At 43.2% G+C, this 18,334-nt stretch overlaps 1 protein-coding gene across 4 annotated transcripts in view; it reads right to left on the reverse strand.

Moving 5' to 3' along the window:
* Nucleotides 1–18,334, reverse strand: part of PDE8A (phosphodiesterase 8A) — a 152,364-nt gene that overhangs the window by 62,456 nt on the left and 71,574 nt on the right. For all 4 annotated transcript variants that reach the window (XM_047796687.1, XM_047796689.1, XM_047796691.1 and 1 more), the window contains exons 2-5: nt 16,705–16,761; nt 15,183–15,373; nt 6,434–6,490; nt 5,419–5,473 (exon numbers count right to left, since the gene is read on the reverse strand). In XM_047796687.1, coding sequence (XP_047652643.1) covers nt 5,419–5,473; nt 6,434–6,490; nt 15,183–15,373; nt 16,705–16,761 — 360 coding nt within the window. The remainder of the gene's footprint in view (nt 1–5,418; nt 5,474–6,433; nt 6,491–15,182; nt 15,374–16,704; nt 16,762–18,334) is intronic.

Consider the following 18,334-nt stretch of genomic DNA (forward strand, 5'->3'; position numbering starts at 1 on the left):
AAGATCACTCCTACTTGGAAAACATTTTCCTACACTAACTTTAAACAGCAGCTTAACTAAGCCAACAAAGCATTACCGTTCACAGCGGAGGTACTGGCAGAGCCATGGCTTTGCCCAGTCTTCTCTCAATGCTGTGGACTGTAACTATTTTGTATAATAACCTTTACATAATGAACACATCTCAACAAAGCAACTTATGTACAATGAGAAGGCTGAACTTCTTTGTATGTAACTTGAATTTCCACCACCAAATTGTATATTTCATGAAGACATCTTAGAAGTAAGTCACTGTCTTCTGTCACGTAGTTGCATTCAGATATAAAAAATGTTTGAGTTCTTGTCCTGGCTCAGTGGTAATCAACCTGACTAGTATCCATGAGGATGCAGGTTCGATCCCTGGCCAGTTCCCATCCACTGAGATGGGGAGAAGAGTGCTAGCCCTGCTGCTCACCCCTGTCAGCCAGGACCCCACAAGAACACCCAAGAATGCTGCCCACCTGCAGAGGTGCCTACTGCTGACCAGGCAGGAATGGGGAGGAGAGATTTCTGGGCATAGGGCTTGTGCCCCTACCAGTAGACAAGGGGTGGGGACTTGAGAGGGATGGGGGTACGCAGCTGTCCAAGTGCTTGCCTGGCCTCACCTAGTTGGCAGGCAAGATCTTGGGACATGGAGCCATGTGTATTATGTATAATGGCCTCCCATGCATGCAACCAGAATTTTCACTGGGTGTGAATATACATATCCAAACTTTTTTACCCTAAAGGTGGACACCAAGGTTAAAAACCACACACGTGACTCAAAGTAGAGCATCTTGCTCCTGCTCTCTGCCCTTCCCCTTCACTACCTCTGCTTTGTTCTGTATGTCTAAATATCCTGTCTTTCCTGCCCTTTTCCAACTTCCATTCATGTCCCAAACATTCCATGGGGGGCGGGGGGGAGAAGAGCATCACTTCAGCAATCAGGCTGCTACTCCCTCTGCTTAAATAGCAGCTGGTCTCCTCTTCTAACACAACCCACGAAAGGGGCTGGGGCCACAAATCCTGCCAACTCCTGAGCTGACTCAACCTCACTCTCTCCACAGCATAACACACCCACCATGCTGGGCCCCATCCAGTGCTTCTCAACCCGTGGCTGCATATTAGAATCCCCTGCAATCTTAAAAAATAATACCAATATGCAGGCCCCTCCTCACACCAACTACAACATATCTCCAGGGGAACTTTTTGGGGCATTCCTAATGCACAGCCTGTGTTGAGAGATAACCAAACCTTTGAGATCTTGAGTCAGCAAATGCTCAACTGCTAAGTCCAACTGAGGAGGCAAGCAAGTCTCTACCCACTCTGAAATCTGGAAGTATAGCCAATCCACAAAAGAGCTGACCGTCCCCTGAATCCCAGAAATCTCACTGCAGTGATGGCTTTCACATCTAGGGCTAGCCTCCAGCCCCACTGGCCCCACTGCCCACCAGCCATGAGACATGGGAAAATCACCTTCCCTCTAGGTCAAGATGCTCTGCTCTGCCTCAGTGCTCTCTGTCACCTTGAAATCCTTTTGTTACATGAAGGTACAGGACTCTGCATGAGAAGGTTAGCTACCATGTGGGGTCTCTGAGGACTGGATTTGTCACTTACAAAGTGGTGAGCGTGCTGATACCTCCATATTTCCTAAGTCGGTGACCTCTAAAATGACTATCTTAAATCTTTTATGTTTTTTGCATGGAAGTGTTTTCACAGGGACATGTACCTAACCGTGGTTCCAATAAAAGCTTCAGAGGACACCCTGATTTAGTAGCATAGGTGAGGAGTTCCCATTATGGCTCAGTGGGTTACGACCCAACTAGCATCCATGAGGATGTGAATTTGATCCTTGAACTTACTCAGTGGGTTAAGGATCTGGCATTGCTGTGAGCTGCGGTGTAGGTCGCAGACGCAGCTCAGATCTGGCATGGCTGTGGCTGTGGCTGTGGCCGGCAGCTACAGCTCTGATTTGACCCAGCCCAGGAACCTCCATATGCTGTAGGTGCAGCCCTAAAAAGTCAAAAAAAAAAAAAAATCCATGGATAATAGGTGGTCCATAACTTCCAACCTGGAGTTCTTAAAGGAATGCTCCCCTTCATGCTGGCTCACGTGTTTGTCCTCCTCCAAGTTTAACATGGGTTACTGGAGGTCAGGAAATTGGGACAGGTGCTGATATGTGTATGTTAGGAGGGTATCAGAAAAGGAGAGTCACAAAACTATGCCATAATAATAATAATCTAAAATTTTTATGTAAAATTGTGTATGTGTAGAATAAAATCTTAAGTTCCACCTTATCCAATGTTAATAAATTTCTGTGCTCTTTTTGTTTTATTTACTTGCTACTTCAAGTTCCTTTGATCACTCTATCTTATGATAAACATCTCTTAATTATACTTTTGTGACCCAATCTAATGGCTTATTCTTTAGTGGAAGATTTGTGCCCCTTCCCATGCACTTGATTTTACTCCTACCTTCTGTCCATTTATGACTAATTTCACACTGTTGTTTCTGCTTCCTGAGTCTGCCAGTTTAATAAAGTTGTAGTAAATTCCAAAACTTTGTTAATTCAGGAGTTTTATTAAACTGTTCTATTACTAGTTACTTTCCTTTTCACTGATCTCAAAAACAGACAGATTTCTTGGAGTTCCCGTCGTGGCGCAGTGGTTAACGAATCTGACTAGGAACCATGAGGTTGCGGGTTCGCCCTTGCTCACCGGGTTAACGATCCGGTGTTGCCGTGAGCTGTGGTGGAGGTCGCAGACGCAGCTCAGATCCCGTGTTGCTGTGGCTCTGGCGTAGGCCGGTGGCTACAGCTCTGATTCGACCCCTAGCCTGGGAACCTCCATATGCCACAGGAGCGGCCCAAGAAATAGCAAAAAGATAAAAAAAAAAGTAAAATAAAATAAAATAAAAAACCATAGATTTCTTTATTATCGTTTGAAAATTACTCCCAGAACAAGTATCTCTCACGAGCAATGCTGTAGTCTGTACACTTCCCATAAAGAAGTAAACTTCAGAATACATTCACTGCCCACCCCTATTCCATGTGTGCTAGATGAGGCCATGAGAATACTTTTACCTCCACTGCCTCCCCGCTCAGCCTAGAATTTAAATACTGAGCTATGATCGGATGTTACCTAATTATATATAAAGACATACATTCTACAGTGTATATACAATGCATATCTGTGTATGTACCACATGGACACAGAAAATCTAGAGAGAGTTCCCGTCGTGGCTCAGTGGTTAACAAACCCGACTAGTATCCATGAGGACGCGGGTTTGATCCCTGGCCTCGCTCTGTGGGTTAAAGATGTGGCGTTGCCATGATCTGTGGGGTAGGTCATAGACACGGTTCAGATCCTGTGTTGCTTATAGCTGTGGCATAGGCCAGTGGCTACAGCTCTGATTCAAACCCTAGCCTTGGAACTTCCATGTGCTGTGGGTGTGGCCCTAAAAAGATAAAAGACAACAACAACAACAAAATTATAAAAAGGAAGATCTAGAGAAAGAGGGAGGCAGAGGGGAGAGCGTGCAGCAAACAGCAGGCTCACTGCTCAGCACCTCTCCTCTCCACAGCTTTCTCCCTCATCTGCAAGTTTCTGTTCTGGCTCATTTGTTGTACAGTCGACATCCTTACTCAATTACTTTCCTCAGATAGTTCTGGGGAACAAACATCTATGAATTTTATGTATATCCCCCAGAAGAGTATCTCTTTTGCCCTGAAGGGCAAGCTTGACTGAGTGTATGACTCTCAGGTTGCAGTCCTTTTCTCACTGTAATTTCTAATTGGATGAGACACTATTATTGGTCTTTTACATAGTAAGTATGGGTTTATATCGGCCCCATATTCACATTTTCCTGTTTCTCATTCCTCCTTGCCTTTCTGACCTCCCACTTGGGATTTATCTTGCTTCTGCTTGAAGTACATCCTTAAGAATTTCCTTGTGAGAATCTGCTAATTGCAAACTGCCTCAATTTTTGTATTTCTCAAAGTCTTTATTTCACCATCATTTTAAAAAGTATTTATACTAGGTATAACCTTCTAGGTTGGCAGTTATTTTTTTTTAATCCCATTGAAAATATTTTCCCACTGTTTTCCATTTTCCATTTATTGCTGAGGAGCTAGCTATTAGTCTGCCATTCCTTTGAAGGTGGTATTTTTTCTCTCTGATTTCAGAATCTTCTCTGTTTTGTTTTTTTCACTTCCTGTGTCCTCTTTTTATTTACTCTACTTTGCAATTTTAGAAACTCTGGACTCTCTCTTTCATCAGTTCTGGAAAATTCTCTCCATACACACTGCCCCATTCTCTCTCCTGTCCTTCCCCAACCCCAGTTACATATATGCTAAACCTATGTACTCTACCACATTTCTAAACCTCTCTAACTTATTTTCTATTACTGTATCTTTGTGCTAGACACTGGATATTTTCTTCTGATCTAAGTTTTAAATTTTTCAGTTATTATGTGTGCATTTCTCAAAATTCAATTATGTTCTGCTTAAAATTTATGTCACTTTTTATAGCTTCCTATTCCTTACAGATATTACCAAGCTTGTCTTTATTTCTTTACATACAATAAGCATAATTGCTTTATAAACCATGTCTGATCATTCTGATTTCTTAGGAGAGTGGGAGTCTGTCCTGCTGCCTTTTTCCCCTTGCTAGTTCTCACTTGCAATGTTATCTCCTTGTGGACTGGTTAGCACTGACTGAGTGCTGCCTGCTGACCTGGAATGATTATTTGAAGAAATTCTCTGAGGCCAAAGAAGAAGGTGTCTTCCTCTGGGAGGATGTGTATTTTCTTCTGCCAGACACCTGGGAGTGCCACCACCCAGAATCACTTTAATTAAATCAAGGGTGAGGTTTCTGGACTACCTCATTGCTATTAATTTAGGCTGCAAATCTACCCTAAAGATCAGCCTCACATAAGCTCTTTCCATCATGATTCCTGAGGCTCCTTGGCAAAGCTGACCAAAGCCTTCAGAAGCCTTTTGGCATGAGAGAAACCAACAGGTTGGAGCTGCTAAGGCTAAAGAGAAAGGAAGCTATGCTGGGGTGGCCTTATTTTCAGAATCCTGAACTAGCTTTAAAGTTGTGTGTATACATGTAAGCATTAAAACAACATATCTTATGGTATGACTTTTAACAAGTCAGCCATTAAAGGAGATTTTATTATGTTTAGATGACTTTAGCAGGCATGGTTTTGAGAGACCAAGAAAGCAAAGTGTTGTGGATTATTAGATTACTAGATTATAAAGTTAAACCAAACTATAACACAGCACAAGGACAACATTTTTTTTTATTTGAATTAATTCAAAACTATTGCTGAGCTCTAAAGTGAGATAAAATAATTTCTCGTGCTGAATTATACTTGCGTAAAAAAGAAGTAGGTACATACCCTTGTAAAGCCAGCAGCAATGAGGGACATTACAGATGACTCATCTCTATCCACCCTTCAAAAGAACACAGTAAATGGTTAAGACAGTTTTTAATCAATTATATTTCACATCGTTATTCACTAATTTACATAATATTGTCATTGTCATACAATGACTCCTTTTAGGTGAATTAGATTAATACACAAATCAAAAGCATTAAGATGAAAATAGTTTTCTGTTTTCACATTTGGCTTTTTGGCAGTATATAGCAATGCTTTAAATACTGAGATTACACTAATAGCCAGGATACAGGAATGACCATATATCTACTTGATAGATAAAAATTTTACTTTAATATAAATTATTTCCATTCTTTCCTTATCCCCAATTAAAAAATATTAGATTTCCCCCAATTATATATAATTCAAAACCTCATAGATATGTAGTATTAGGAGCCCATAGGAAATACACCTGGAAAAACATTCATACATACTTTAGGAATGGAATTCTCTTGTGGTTTGCCTATTTCTAAAGTGAAAAGCAGCCCAAAATCACAAGACCGAGTGAGAGAATACAAACGCCCACCATGAATTTAACTGGCAAAGTGAAAGAAAATAAGAAAAAACAAAGAAAAAAAAGGTCAAACTAAAAAGGGTGATGCCTGTCACAACCTGCAAACTGTTTACTTAAGCCCCTGTTATGAGCAAGCATTACACTGACATCTGAATTTCAATATAAAAAAAAAAAAAAAAGGAGTTCCTGTTGTGGTTCAGGGGTAACAAACCCAACTAGTATCCATGAGGGAACAGGTTCGATCCCTGGCCTCATTGAGTGGTTTCCGAATCCAGCACTGCCATGAGCTGTGGTATAGGTCACAGACAGGACTTGAATCCCGCACTGCTGTGGCTGTGGTATAGGCTGGTAGCTACAGCTCTGATTCGAACCCTAGCTTGGGAACCTCCATATGCCATGGGTACAGCCCAAAAAGACAAAAAAAAAAAAAAAAAGAAAGAAATAAGAAAAGAAAAATCTTACCTGCGTACTACACCAATAATAACTGTGTTTTCTGACAGTTTTGATGATCTGATAGACCTTTAAAAAAAAGTTTTTAAAATAAATATAAAGCTATTAAAAAATCACACCTAATTTTGGTAGAATAATTAAAGCTGGGGGAGAGGAAGAGCAAAAGACCTCTTCATACTCTGGATTCGCCTTTTTGGCCACTTGATCTTCTTCTCTTTTGGGGACAATCCTAACTAGTGCCCTGTGGTAACCCCAACAACTATGAAGTGTGAAGATAACAGCTAGCTGAGATGATGTGCCTTCTACCTGATCTGGTCTTTGTTAACCTAAGCTGTTTCAGATGGAGAATTTTCCCTCCCTGGGGCTTACATGAGAGGGCTTGTCCCTTCCTACCAAAGGAAAATGAAGGTTTATGTGTATCACCACAAGCCAATGGCTACGATTACAGTGGGGGGGGGGGTGGAGTTAAGAAGCCCGAGGGTCGGCTCTCCACTGTATTCTAAGCGGTACAAAGAAGAGTTTTCAGGTAGAATGCAGGCAAAAACAGTAACAATAAATACTCAACACAAGGAAATGCAAGATATTCTCATCAGTCAGGAAGAGGAAAATCAATACCTGATAGGAAAAATTAAGAATAGAAGACACCCCATTGAAATTACCCAAGGAGTATGAGGCTGCCCACAGGAACTGAATTCAACCCTTCTGGAGAAGCAGCTCCCCAGGAAGCCATGGGGAATGAAAATCCCACTAAGAGCTCAGGAAGGGTGAGATAAATGTAACAGAGAGGAGTAAAAGGAAAAGACATAGCTCCACTAGAGATATGCAATGACTCTGACCGTCCTAACTGGGGGAGAGGACTCTGGAGAAGAAGAACCAGGCCACGGGAGGGAGGAGGAAATAGCCTTGGCCTGGAAGGAAGTAGACGCTCACAGAAGGGTGACTTCAGAGGGAGGGAAATGGAGAGGACCAGACCCAGACTGCCCAGCAGTCAGAAGCGTGCTGGCCTCCTGGAGAATGTGTCCAGGGTGGGACAGAGGATAGCCGAGACTCACTACATTACTCAGTTCTGCTAGTTCAAGAATCACTCGTGTCACTTCTTTTTTTTTTTTGTCTTTTGTCTTTTTTTGTTGTTGTTGTTGTTGTTGTTGCTATTTCTTGGGCCGCTCCCACGGCATATGGAGGTTCCCAGGCTAGGGGTTGAATCGGAGCTGTAGCCGCCGGCCTACGCCAGAGCCACAGCAACGCGGGATCCAAGCTGCATCTGCAACCTTCACCACAGCTCATGGCAACGCCGGATCGTTAACCCACTGAGCAAGGGCAAGGACCGAACCCACAACCTCATGGTTCCTAGTCGGATTCGTTAACCACTGCGCCACGACGGGAACTCCTCGTGTTACTTCTGAATCATACAACTCTGGAAGTGATTTGAGTGACCACTTCTCAATTCTCCCAGGGATGGTATATAACACAACCATTCTATATGCATAAGAGAGAAGTCAATTCATCATCTACAATGGATGCCTCAGTTTGGGCATAATTTTTCTGTAAAGGGCCAGAGAGAAAATATTTCAGGCTTTCTGGGCCATCACAACTATTCAATCCTGCCACTGTAGCATGAAAGGCAGCCACAGATAATACATAAATGAAAGGGCCTATCTCTGTTCCCTTTTGCCTACCTCTGCCTTAGGGGCACTGGGCTTCATTTTCTCATGGAGCTCAGGTTGAGAAGAGCTTACAGTCCAGCAATGGATGCAGACTAGATCTGGGGTAGGAGAGTTGCTCAGGGATGAAAAAGCAGCCCTAGGGACCAGCCAGATCTCTCATGGGCCATGTGGCTGGCACCCCTCTCTCTCCCCATCCCTCTCTCCCACACCCTCCCTCTCTTCTGTCAACATTTCTACTGTCTACTCTGCTCCTCCAGCTTCCATATGCCTACTGTCTACAGAGGGAGCCAAACCTAAAGGGCACTCACTGCATGGCTCAACCAGAAGAGCCCTCTCAATAGGTCACTGCAGGGCTTGCTGACCAAGTGCCAAGCCCTGGTCCAACCATGGTCTCTCTGCCTGGAGAAAAACCAAGCTCACCTTCCTAGAGAAGCAGCCACAAGAAAGGCTGTTCAAGCTCAGAAAGGTCACTGGCATGGTAGACACCCACAGACAAGGCCGACTCACTTTTCAAACTTGTTGACTAATATTCACCCTAGCAGTAATCTTAAGAAGGAATGAATGACATGGACTCACAAATGGTATTGCCATGACTTCTTAGGATACTGTATTTGTTCTTACAGTTTATCCTTCTACTGTATCATAAAGAGTTAGAGGGGGAAAGGGCAATTTGAACATGCAGCCAGCCATCTCAAACTAGCTCTCATCTATTTACAAGAAAAACAGAGTCTGAGGGAGTTCCTGTGTGGTGCAGTGTAAACGAATCTGACTAGTATCCAAGAGGATGCGGGTTTGATCCCTGGACTCACTCAGTGAGTCATGGATCGGTGTTGCCATGAGCTGTGGTATAGACTACAGTCATGGCTCAGATCCCGCAGTGCTGTGGCTGTGGTGTAGGCCAGCAGCTGAAGCTCCGATTTGACTCCTAGCCTGACAACTTCTATATGCCATGGGTGTGGCCCTAAAAAGTAAAACAACAAACAAAAAAACTCCACAAGAGTCTGAGTGGTATAATATCAAGTAGGCAATCATGCAAATGACCTCAGTAAGTCAATCTGGGCATAAGACATAAGGATGAGGGGCACTAGGCTAAGGACAAAGTGGCAGGAAAGACCATGTTTCCTGGAGATCCCTGCAAAGGGGTCTAACACTGTATGGAAAGGCAGAGATGTATTCTTAGGTTTTCCTGGTTCATTAAGAAGGAAGAACTGGCCAGGAAACAGAAATGTCAGGAACCTGGGTTGAAAAATAACATCCCTTACTTTAGAATTCATGAAAACTAAGGAAGAAATGACATGGTGTCATCAGAATGTACACTCAGACATTAGGAAGGCTGATTTCAAGAAGTCAGAAAAAAAGACGAGGCGTGAGGTTCTCAAAGTCTGCACAAACATACCAGAAAGCTCTCTGAGCCATGTTACCTGGCATAACATTTGGGTTTGGTTTGGTTATTCATAACAGAAAACTCCAAAGAAAGTGGCTTAGACAAGACTTGGCTCCCACGTAAAAGATGTGCAGAGGTCAGCAGCCCAAGGTTGCAATGGCACTCTGCAACACCAGGAACCTGGCTCATTCCACCTTCTGTTTCTCTATTATTACCTACATATGGTTTCTTTCTCATGACCCATGATAGATGCTGAGCTCCAGCCAAAACATCCACATTCCAGACAGCAGGAAGAGGGACATGCACTCTCCCTTCAAGGATACTTAGAAGATTCCCATGACACTTCCACTGGCCAGCTCGAAAAAAAGCTAGGGAATGCAGTGTATCTTCTAGGGGTCGTATTCTCCTCAGCTGAACACAAGAAATCCTACTATTAAGAAAAGAGCAGGGAGTTCCCGTCATGGCTCAGCAGTAATGAACCCAAGTAGTATCCATGAGGACCCAGGTTCAATCCCTGGCCTCACGCAGTGGGTTAAGGATCTGGCGTTGCTGTGGCTGTGGTATAGGCTGGCAGCTATAGCTCTGATTTGACGCCTAGCCTGGGAACTTCCATTTCCCAGGGGTGGACCCTAAAAAGACAAAAAAAAAAAAAAAAAAGAGGAATTCCCATGGCGGCTTAGTGGGTTAAAAGCCTGGCATTGTCTCTGTGAGGACACAGGTGCGATCTCTGGCCTCACTCGGTGGGTTAAGGATCTGGCATTGCTCTAAGCTGCAGCATGGTTCGTAGATGTGGCTCAGACCTGGTGGCTGGGGTGTAGGCCCAGCTGCTGCTCCAATTTGACCCCTGGCCTAGGAACTTCCATATGGTACAGGTGCAGCCATAAAAAGAGAAAAAAAAAAGGAGTAGAAATGGGTATTGAAGAGTTCCTGCTGTGGAGCAACAGGTTAAAGATCTGGTGTTGTCTCTATGGAGGCCTGGTTTCAATCCCCAGCTTGGCAGCAGGTTAAGGATCCAGCATTGCTATAGCTGTGGTGTAGGTTGCAGCTATGGTTCAGATTTGATCCCTGGCCCAGGAACTTCCATATGCCTCAGGTGTGGCCAAAAAAGGAAAAAAAAAGAAAAAGAAAAACAAGTCGGTATTAGGGGATAACTACCGGTCTCACGATACTAGGCAATTACAAATAATTCTAATAATAGCCTTGAAACAAAACTGGAAAAAAGGCCCCATGATGGAGATTTACTTTAAGAACATAGCAAAGTCTTTCAATGAGTTAAATTTTACAGAAGCTCAACTCCATTACTTGTATTTCACCACTGTTCCCTCTGCCACATGGAAGGAGTTTCAGATTGAAAAGTATGGAGTTTACTATCGTAAAAAAGGATCTTCACAACTAGGTAAATCTAGAGGTTGTGTGAAAGCGCCTGACACTCTGAATTCAAGCTCGCTTCTGCAGTCAACACAGACTTTAATGCTGTTAACGCATTGTGAGTGTCCACACAGTGCTTTATTTCGTCTCCCTTTATAAAATCTTGCCTTTCATTACAGAGCTCTGCTCCTGTTGCACAGAGGAATCTTTTCTTCATTTTTTTCTGAGTATACTAAGTATATGTTTTCTAAAAGGTTCTTCAGTTTCTTACAGAAAATAATTTTTTTAGTCTCTATGGCTGGTCTTCCCCCTTCATAATTTGGCAGCTTTTTAGAGATCCCCTTCTTCATCCTTGAACAGGAGCAACATCAACCCAGGCAGAGCGTCTGCAGCAGAGGGGTCAGAGGAGTTGCACCCCTTTGCTAGATCCTTGGCATTAGTAACCATTCTCCTCTCAGGTCTGGGCCTGCAGATCAGGTCAGCAGGTACAAGTTCCTACTCAGAGGGTGCTCTCAACTCTCTACCAGGATGTAGAAGGTAAGTCACAGAAGGGGTGGTACCCAGCAACTCCAGTATCCCAGGCTCAGCCCGACAGGGTGGGAGTAAAGCAAAGACTCTTCACCACTTCCTCCCTATCAGGGATGCTGGTATTTCAGCTTCAGAGGCTCAACTCTAGAGAGGACATTCCAGGAACAGGCTTCTTTATTGTCCCCAGAGCACAAGAGGTACAAGGAGAATCCCTGTCCTCTTCTGTCTCCCAACTTCTGACATCTTATCTTGGGATGGTTAATTGCAGAGGTCAGTTTTTGTCTCTTCTGTAACCTTCCTGGGTATTCTGATAGGAGGCTGGGAGGGGGCACTGACATCAGCCTCACAGCTGGTTGATTTTCCTCAGCTGCTTTGTCTTCTACTCCATTCTCCAGTCAGGGGCCAGAGTGATCTCCCATTATGCCTGTGATGCTCCCCTGCGTAGCATAAACCAGGCTCTCAAATGCCTACAGGGCAAAGTCCAAAGCCTTTGGCTCAGCACACATGCCCTCACAAGCAGCCTTGTCTGCTGCTCCAGCCTCAGTCTGAGCCACATCCTGGCCCTGCCCGACCCAGCAGCCACCCAACACCAGGCAGAGGCACCCAGGCAGTACTGCCCTGACTGTTCTACACATGCTGCTCCCACCGCCCAGAATGTTTTGTCCACCTTTCTTTCTTCAGGACTCAACTCAAATATCCCCTGTGAAGCCTGCTTTGACACATGCCACCTGCATTGCTCTGTACATACCCCCTCTGAGGGCATTTATGAGCCTGTACTGCAATCTCTCACTTGCTCCACCAACTACAGCATTCATTCCTCACAGGCAAGAACCGTATCTTACTCACAGTGCCCGGAGCCAAGAAGCTCTGCCAAGCTGGGATCCCTCAAGTGGTGAATTTGAAAATACCACAGACACAGAATACTCAGCCTTGAGGAAGGCATCTGATAAGGTGTATAAAGACTTCCAAATGTCCCCAACAGAGAGATACAGGTGAATGCTAATCATTTGGACAAGTCAGCAAACGATGAAGAATCCTTCACAGGGGGTGTTGACTGGGTATCCCAAAAAGAAGATTAAGGGACAGAGCTCTGCCAGGGCTAAGGTCTTGTGAGCTGTGTAAGTGAATGGAGAGAGCAAGCAGGTTCAGGAAGGGGAGACTGGAAAGATTCCTGAAAGAGCAGTCCCTTGGTGGGCAGGCACCCATAAATGGATGATCTAAAGGTAGAGAAACCAGGGCCCACTCTTACCCCTAGAAAACTCACTATAAATGGCACAAGGGCTCTGACCCCCAAATCCTCAGCCAACAAGACAAAGATGATGTGGTAGAACACAGCGAATGGGAAAGATGTCAGATTCTTGGCCAGGACACAGCCATCAGGGAAGGAATGTAACCGAGGTGCATTTGCAGAGGTCTGCTCTCTGGATAACAGGGGGATGACTGCTATGCTTCCTCTTCACTCATCCACCAAACCTAGAGTGAGATTTTCAGTTCTGGAGCCATGATTAAAAGAGTTCTTGACTGGAAGAAGGTCCTCAGAGGAGGCCCCCCTTGCTGGGTCTGGAATATGAAACCACTGCGAGAAGCCACTGACAGCAGTGAGGATGTGCTCTACCCAGAAAAGACCATTCCTGCCCTCAAATGGCAGCAATCAGGGAAAGAGGATGAGAGCAGTTCCAGGGACCTGTGAGCCAAATACGAAGGTGAAACTTCTGAAACTCAGAGCTTTCCCTTGGGAAGCCCTGACCCTGAGCAGAGGCTGGATGGAAGCTGGAGGGATTTGAGAGAGGACATGCACACATGACAGTCTATGCTTCTCTAAAACCACATAGTAAGCAACCGACGTCACTGTCTCTATTTTTAAATTGTATAATTTTTTTTTTTTTTTTTTAGTTGCAGTGTGCAGTGGCTTGGAGTGGGATCTCAGTTCCCACACCAGGGACCAGCAGTCAAAGCACTGTGTTAAAACCACTAGACCACCAGAGAACTCCCTGTTAAATTGTACCAATTTTAACTTTATACACATTTAAAAATATGCTGAACAAATTAACCCTATTTGTTTACAATATTCCCCAAATGTGTAACAATAGCATATTTTCCTCCCTCAAAAAACAGAGCATAATCATATGTTATGTGTATTTTACCACAATAAAAAGAAAGTAGGGCATGGCTAGCACAACTTAATCTTTCTTTTATAAACACAAGATGACCCAGCAGAGCCACCTCTGTGAGTACGAATTTCCACTGTCTAGCACGTTATCTGTGGCCGGCTGTGGACCTGACTGAACAAGACAAAGAAGCCAAGTTTTCCTCAGCACCTCGCCCCTCTGTCACCTTTTCTATTTGTGCCCTCCAGCCCTCCTTAGATACTTCTCCTGCCTCGCAGTGGTCCCCCAAGACTGCCAGCACCAGAAAACTGAGATATTTTACTAACCTCCTCCGAGTGCTCCCCATCAAAAGTTAGCGATAGCAAGAATCTTGGAAACCAAGGGTTCCAAATTTACAGCTGAGAAAACACATCCCCAGAGAAGGCAGAGAGTTACCCAGAGGCAAACAGCTGGGCAGGGAAGAGTCCGGTGCCGGGCCCAAAGCTCTCTCCACATCTCCCATGGATGTGGCATCAGATAACACATCAAAAAAATCTGGGCTGGACAAAAAAAAAAAAAAAAGTGGGTGGGGGGGTGGGGGTGGGGGGAGAGCTCCTGCTGTGGTACAACAGGAGCCACTGGGGTGGGTTCAATCCCTGGCCCGGCACAGTGGGTTAGGGATCCTGCACTGCCACAGCTGTGGTTTAGGTCGCAACAGTGGCTCCAATCCCTGGCCTGGGAGCTCCATATGCTGTGGCACAGCCAAAAATCACACACACACACACAAAAACCACCTAGGCTACAGTGACAATGTGGAAATAGGAAAGAAACACAAGTAGCACAGCAGGCACTAGATTCAGACCAGAGGGAAGTTTGAGACCGCTGGAGGTGGGTCACAACGGGGTGAGAGCCACCTCATCTGACTACCTGAAAGGTGAACTCTCACCACCAAGGAGACAAGGACATGGAAATGCCCATGTTCCTGCAAACAACCCTGTGATAAGATGTCATCTTTCTGGCAGCTCAGTTTTTAACTCCTGTTATACTTGGTTTTTAGTCTTTTCCATCTCCTGAAAGTCAAGATTTAAATGTCCTTAAAATTAATACATCATAAAATTTTATATCATATATTAAAATGATGATTTTTCTTCCTCAAATAAAATTTTCTTTTAAATAAAATGGACCTTTCGCTTTTGCCTTGCTTCTATCAGCAGCAAATGACTTTCTTTAAAAAGCATTTTTCTTAGATTTATGTCTGGATACCCAGAATTCTTTTTTGATATTGATATCTGCAGTGTTAGTAAAAAGCACATTCATCTAATGTTAGGAGACAAAATTTTCCAAATTTTTTATAACTTTAAAAACATCTAGAATATAATATAATATGCCTTGTTGCAGTACTATGAAGGTGACAGTTGTGGTTAATTACACATAGGGTTTCGTATTAACCCTTATACTTTCACAAATTCTTACTGTTTTAAGCAAAGAAAAGCAAAACCTTTATACTTTCACAAATTCACAAATTCTTACTGTTTTAAGCAAAGAAAAGCAAAACAAAAAAGATAAAGATCAAAGATCAGTCCTAGAAATAATGCTATTCTAATACCTTGCTTATTTTACATGCATGGAAGGCAACTTAAAAGACACTAAATTTAACCCGACAGATTTCTGGGCTGCCTTTATTGTCACAAATGCCAGTGGGGATAGTGAGGCCTGGGTCTCAGGCTTACCTGCACAGCGCCTCTGCATCCAGCTGCCGGGGATTTCTGTGGTCTATGATGATGATGTCGTGATGTTTGTCCAGGAAACAGGCAAGGACAGTATGAGCTTCCTTGGTAACTGTACACTTAAACCCTGCTTTTTCACATGCCCTACAGAATCCATTACACTGGTTATCTTCTTTGGTAAACACTAAAAGTACCTGAATCAAAAAAGCATGAATACTTTAAAAAAAAAAAAAAGAATATTGCTAGAATTGTCATTTCTTAACAAGCCACAGAAAACTTGAAGTGTTTTCAAGGCAAGTACACAGCTGTGAACATTACCATCTGTTGAATAAATCCTTTTCCTACACGTAACTCAGAGATGTTATCACTCAGCTCCCTGAAATGAGTGCTATTCTATCTGTTCTTAGTCTAGAAGCCAGTGCATGGATCATATACTTATTTCTTTTGCTAACAAGCTCACTGGGAGAACTCAACAAAGACTTGATTATGTATTTTATCTTAAAACTGAATCAATTGAAACATATAAACATTTATTTTAGTTAATAATAAGTTAACTAGGTAGGTCCTTAGATGGCAAATGCTACGCTAATATTTCAGTCAAACTCCTAGAATACTTTTTTTTCTTTTTCTTTTTAGGGCTGCACCTGCAGCATATGGAAGTTCCCAGGCTAGGGGTTGAATCAGAGCTACAGCTACTGGCCTACACCACAGCCGCAGCAACATGGGATCCAAACAGCATCTGCGACCTGTACTACATGTGGCAATGCCAGATTCCCTAACCCACTGAGTGCAGCCGGGATCGAACCCACATCCTCACAGATACTAGTCAGGTTCGCAACCCGCTAAGAGCCACAACAGGAACTCCCAGAATACCTAACATTTTAAATGATGCACTTTATTTAAATAATGCACCTAATACTTTAAATAATGCACCAATACCACAAATGGAAAGAATTAAAAGCAAGCATGTTTTGCCAGTCCCTTCATGTTTTAAAAGATGAGCATGCATTTGTTAGAGGAAGCATCACCTAAATTTGGAGCTAAATTTCACTTGGCTATTTTATTTAATATTCTGGATTAGATAATTTATAGATAGTTTTTCTCTGCTAGAGCTGATTCAGCAACATAGAGTGGACCATGCCTTTACTTTTTATATTAGATAATTTCAAACCTACAGAAAAGCTGTGAATGACAACGACTGCTGGTACATCCTTCTTCTAGTTTCATTAGTTGTTAACATTTTGCCACCTTTGCTCCCCCCACTCCCAAGTATACACATTATTTTATTGCTGAACCTTTTAAAACAGGTTGCAAACATTTCTTCATCACTAAATACCTCAATGCATATTCCTAAGAAAAGTACATTCTCTAGCTTGAGTACTATTACCAAGTTTAGGAAATTTAACATTGCTTCAATATCTTATTTAAAATAGAAGACTATTTTCAAGGTATAACTCTAAACCCACTCCTTCCCCCTCTGTAAAGAAAACCAACATGGAAATTACAGTGTGGTATATATTGTTACCTGAAGTTGATCTGGATGAAATCTCATGGGGCCAAATTGCACATCAGCTATTGCTACCTGTAAGAAAAAGAACTGCTTAAAAATGAAAAGAATGAAAAAAGGTAAGCTTGCTTTAAAGGTGGAGAGCAGGAGAAATAAAATGAGTGATCCCTGCCTCTTTTTCCCCAGCTGTGTGTGACTTTAGGCAAGTTACTCAACTTCCTTTACCCTTGATTTCTCCCTTGTTACAAAGATCAAACAAGAGTACAATATAAAGAGCCCCCCTAAATTAGACACTGAATAAACACTGTTCCTTCTATGTCCACTTCTTTCCCCTGACAATGAAATCTTACATCTAGAATGGCACATAAATAATGAAATAAAAAAATCAGAAACACAAGACATCAGAGCCAAAGATTTTTGAGACGCTGTTGCCACTTTCATCATACAGAGGAGCAGTCAATGCTTATCAATACATGCTTATCTGAGAACTTAATACCAAGACACAAAGATAAACACAATGTCACAACCAAACCTCAGTGAGTAGTAATAGTCATAGTGCCAATGGAGGGCTGAGCACACGCTGGGCACTGTGCTAAGGGCTGAACATGTTATCTCATGATCTTGATCTTCGTAACATGATGAGAGATTTCAGTTGGAAAACTCAGGTTCCCAGCAGTTTATGTCCACACAGAAGTAAGTGGCAGCTGGGATTCCATTGACCAGTCTGTTTAGTTCTATAACATGTGCTGCAGACCCAGGGCCCCTGGAAGGTTTGGGAAGTCTGTGCACTGTACAAAGGAACACAAGGGAGGGAAATGTAGGGCTGAAATCCAGCATCAAGCCATAACCCCTGGCCCTCTGTGGCTACCCAGAAGAGACACATTTTTGCAATTTTTCCATAAACACTATATGTGTTGAAGGGATCCCTACCCTCCTATGGCCTCTGGGTGATGGTGTGATTCCATACTGAGAACAGAGCAGCAGCAGAACTAGACCTACTCACCTTCCCACAAGATACTCCCTGACTGCCCACCTCCCATCTCTCTCTCAAGCAGTGATCTAACCCACACTAAATACAGAAAATGAAACCCGTCTAGTGATAGAGGAAGTCTGTGTATATCTTTAACTGCTAGAAGCTGATGTCTACTAATTATGGGACACAGGATCAGTTTCTGATTTGCTTTGTAGTAATTTCATCTCAGAAGGTGTAAGAGTGAGGGTGGCTACTACTCTGGACCTAAGACTGAGGAGGAAGGCCTGCAGTAGTGGGAAGCGTGAGCACAGACACCCCATGGCACCGTCTAACCTCCTGAGCGGGGCAGCAACAGGCCAGCCTCGTATCAAGACGCACAGCTGGATGCTAAAGCCAGAGGTTCTGAGAGAAGATGATCTAGGAGGGCCAAGAAAGACTTGAAAGCAAGAGATCTGCTCTATGTAATCATACTCCCACAGAGCAGTGAGAAAGCAAGAGACATGCTGAGACAGCAGTCTGAACAATGAGTTTTTTGTGGGTTTTTCTGAACAAAGTTTAAAGAAATGGATGAATGAATGAACAAGAAATGATACAGGCCTACTGCTTGGAGAAGACAGTGGAACTACTCAGAAAAAAGAAAGAAAAAAAAATGAAAGGAAAACCATTTTGCTAATT

The sequence above is a fragment of the Phacochoerus africanus genome, chromosome 9, assembly GCF_016906955.1.
Source record: "Phacochoerus africanus isolate WHEZ1 chromosome 9, ROS_Pafr_v1, whole genome shotgun sequence".
Classification (NCBI taxonomy): Eukaryota; Metazoa; Chordata; class Mammalia; order Artiodactyla; family Suidae; genus Phacochoerus; species Phacochoerus africanus.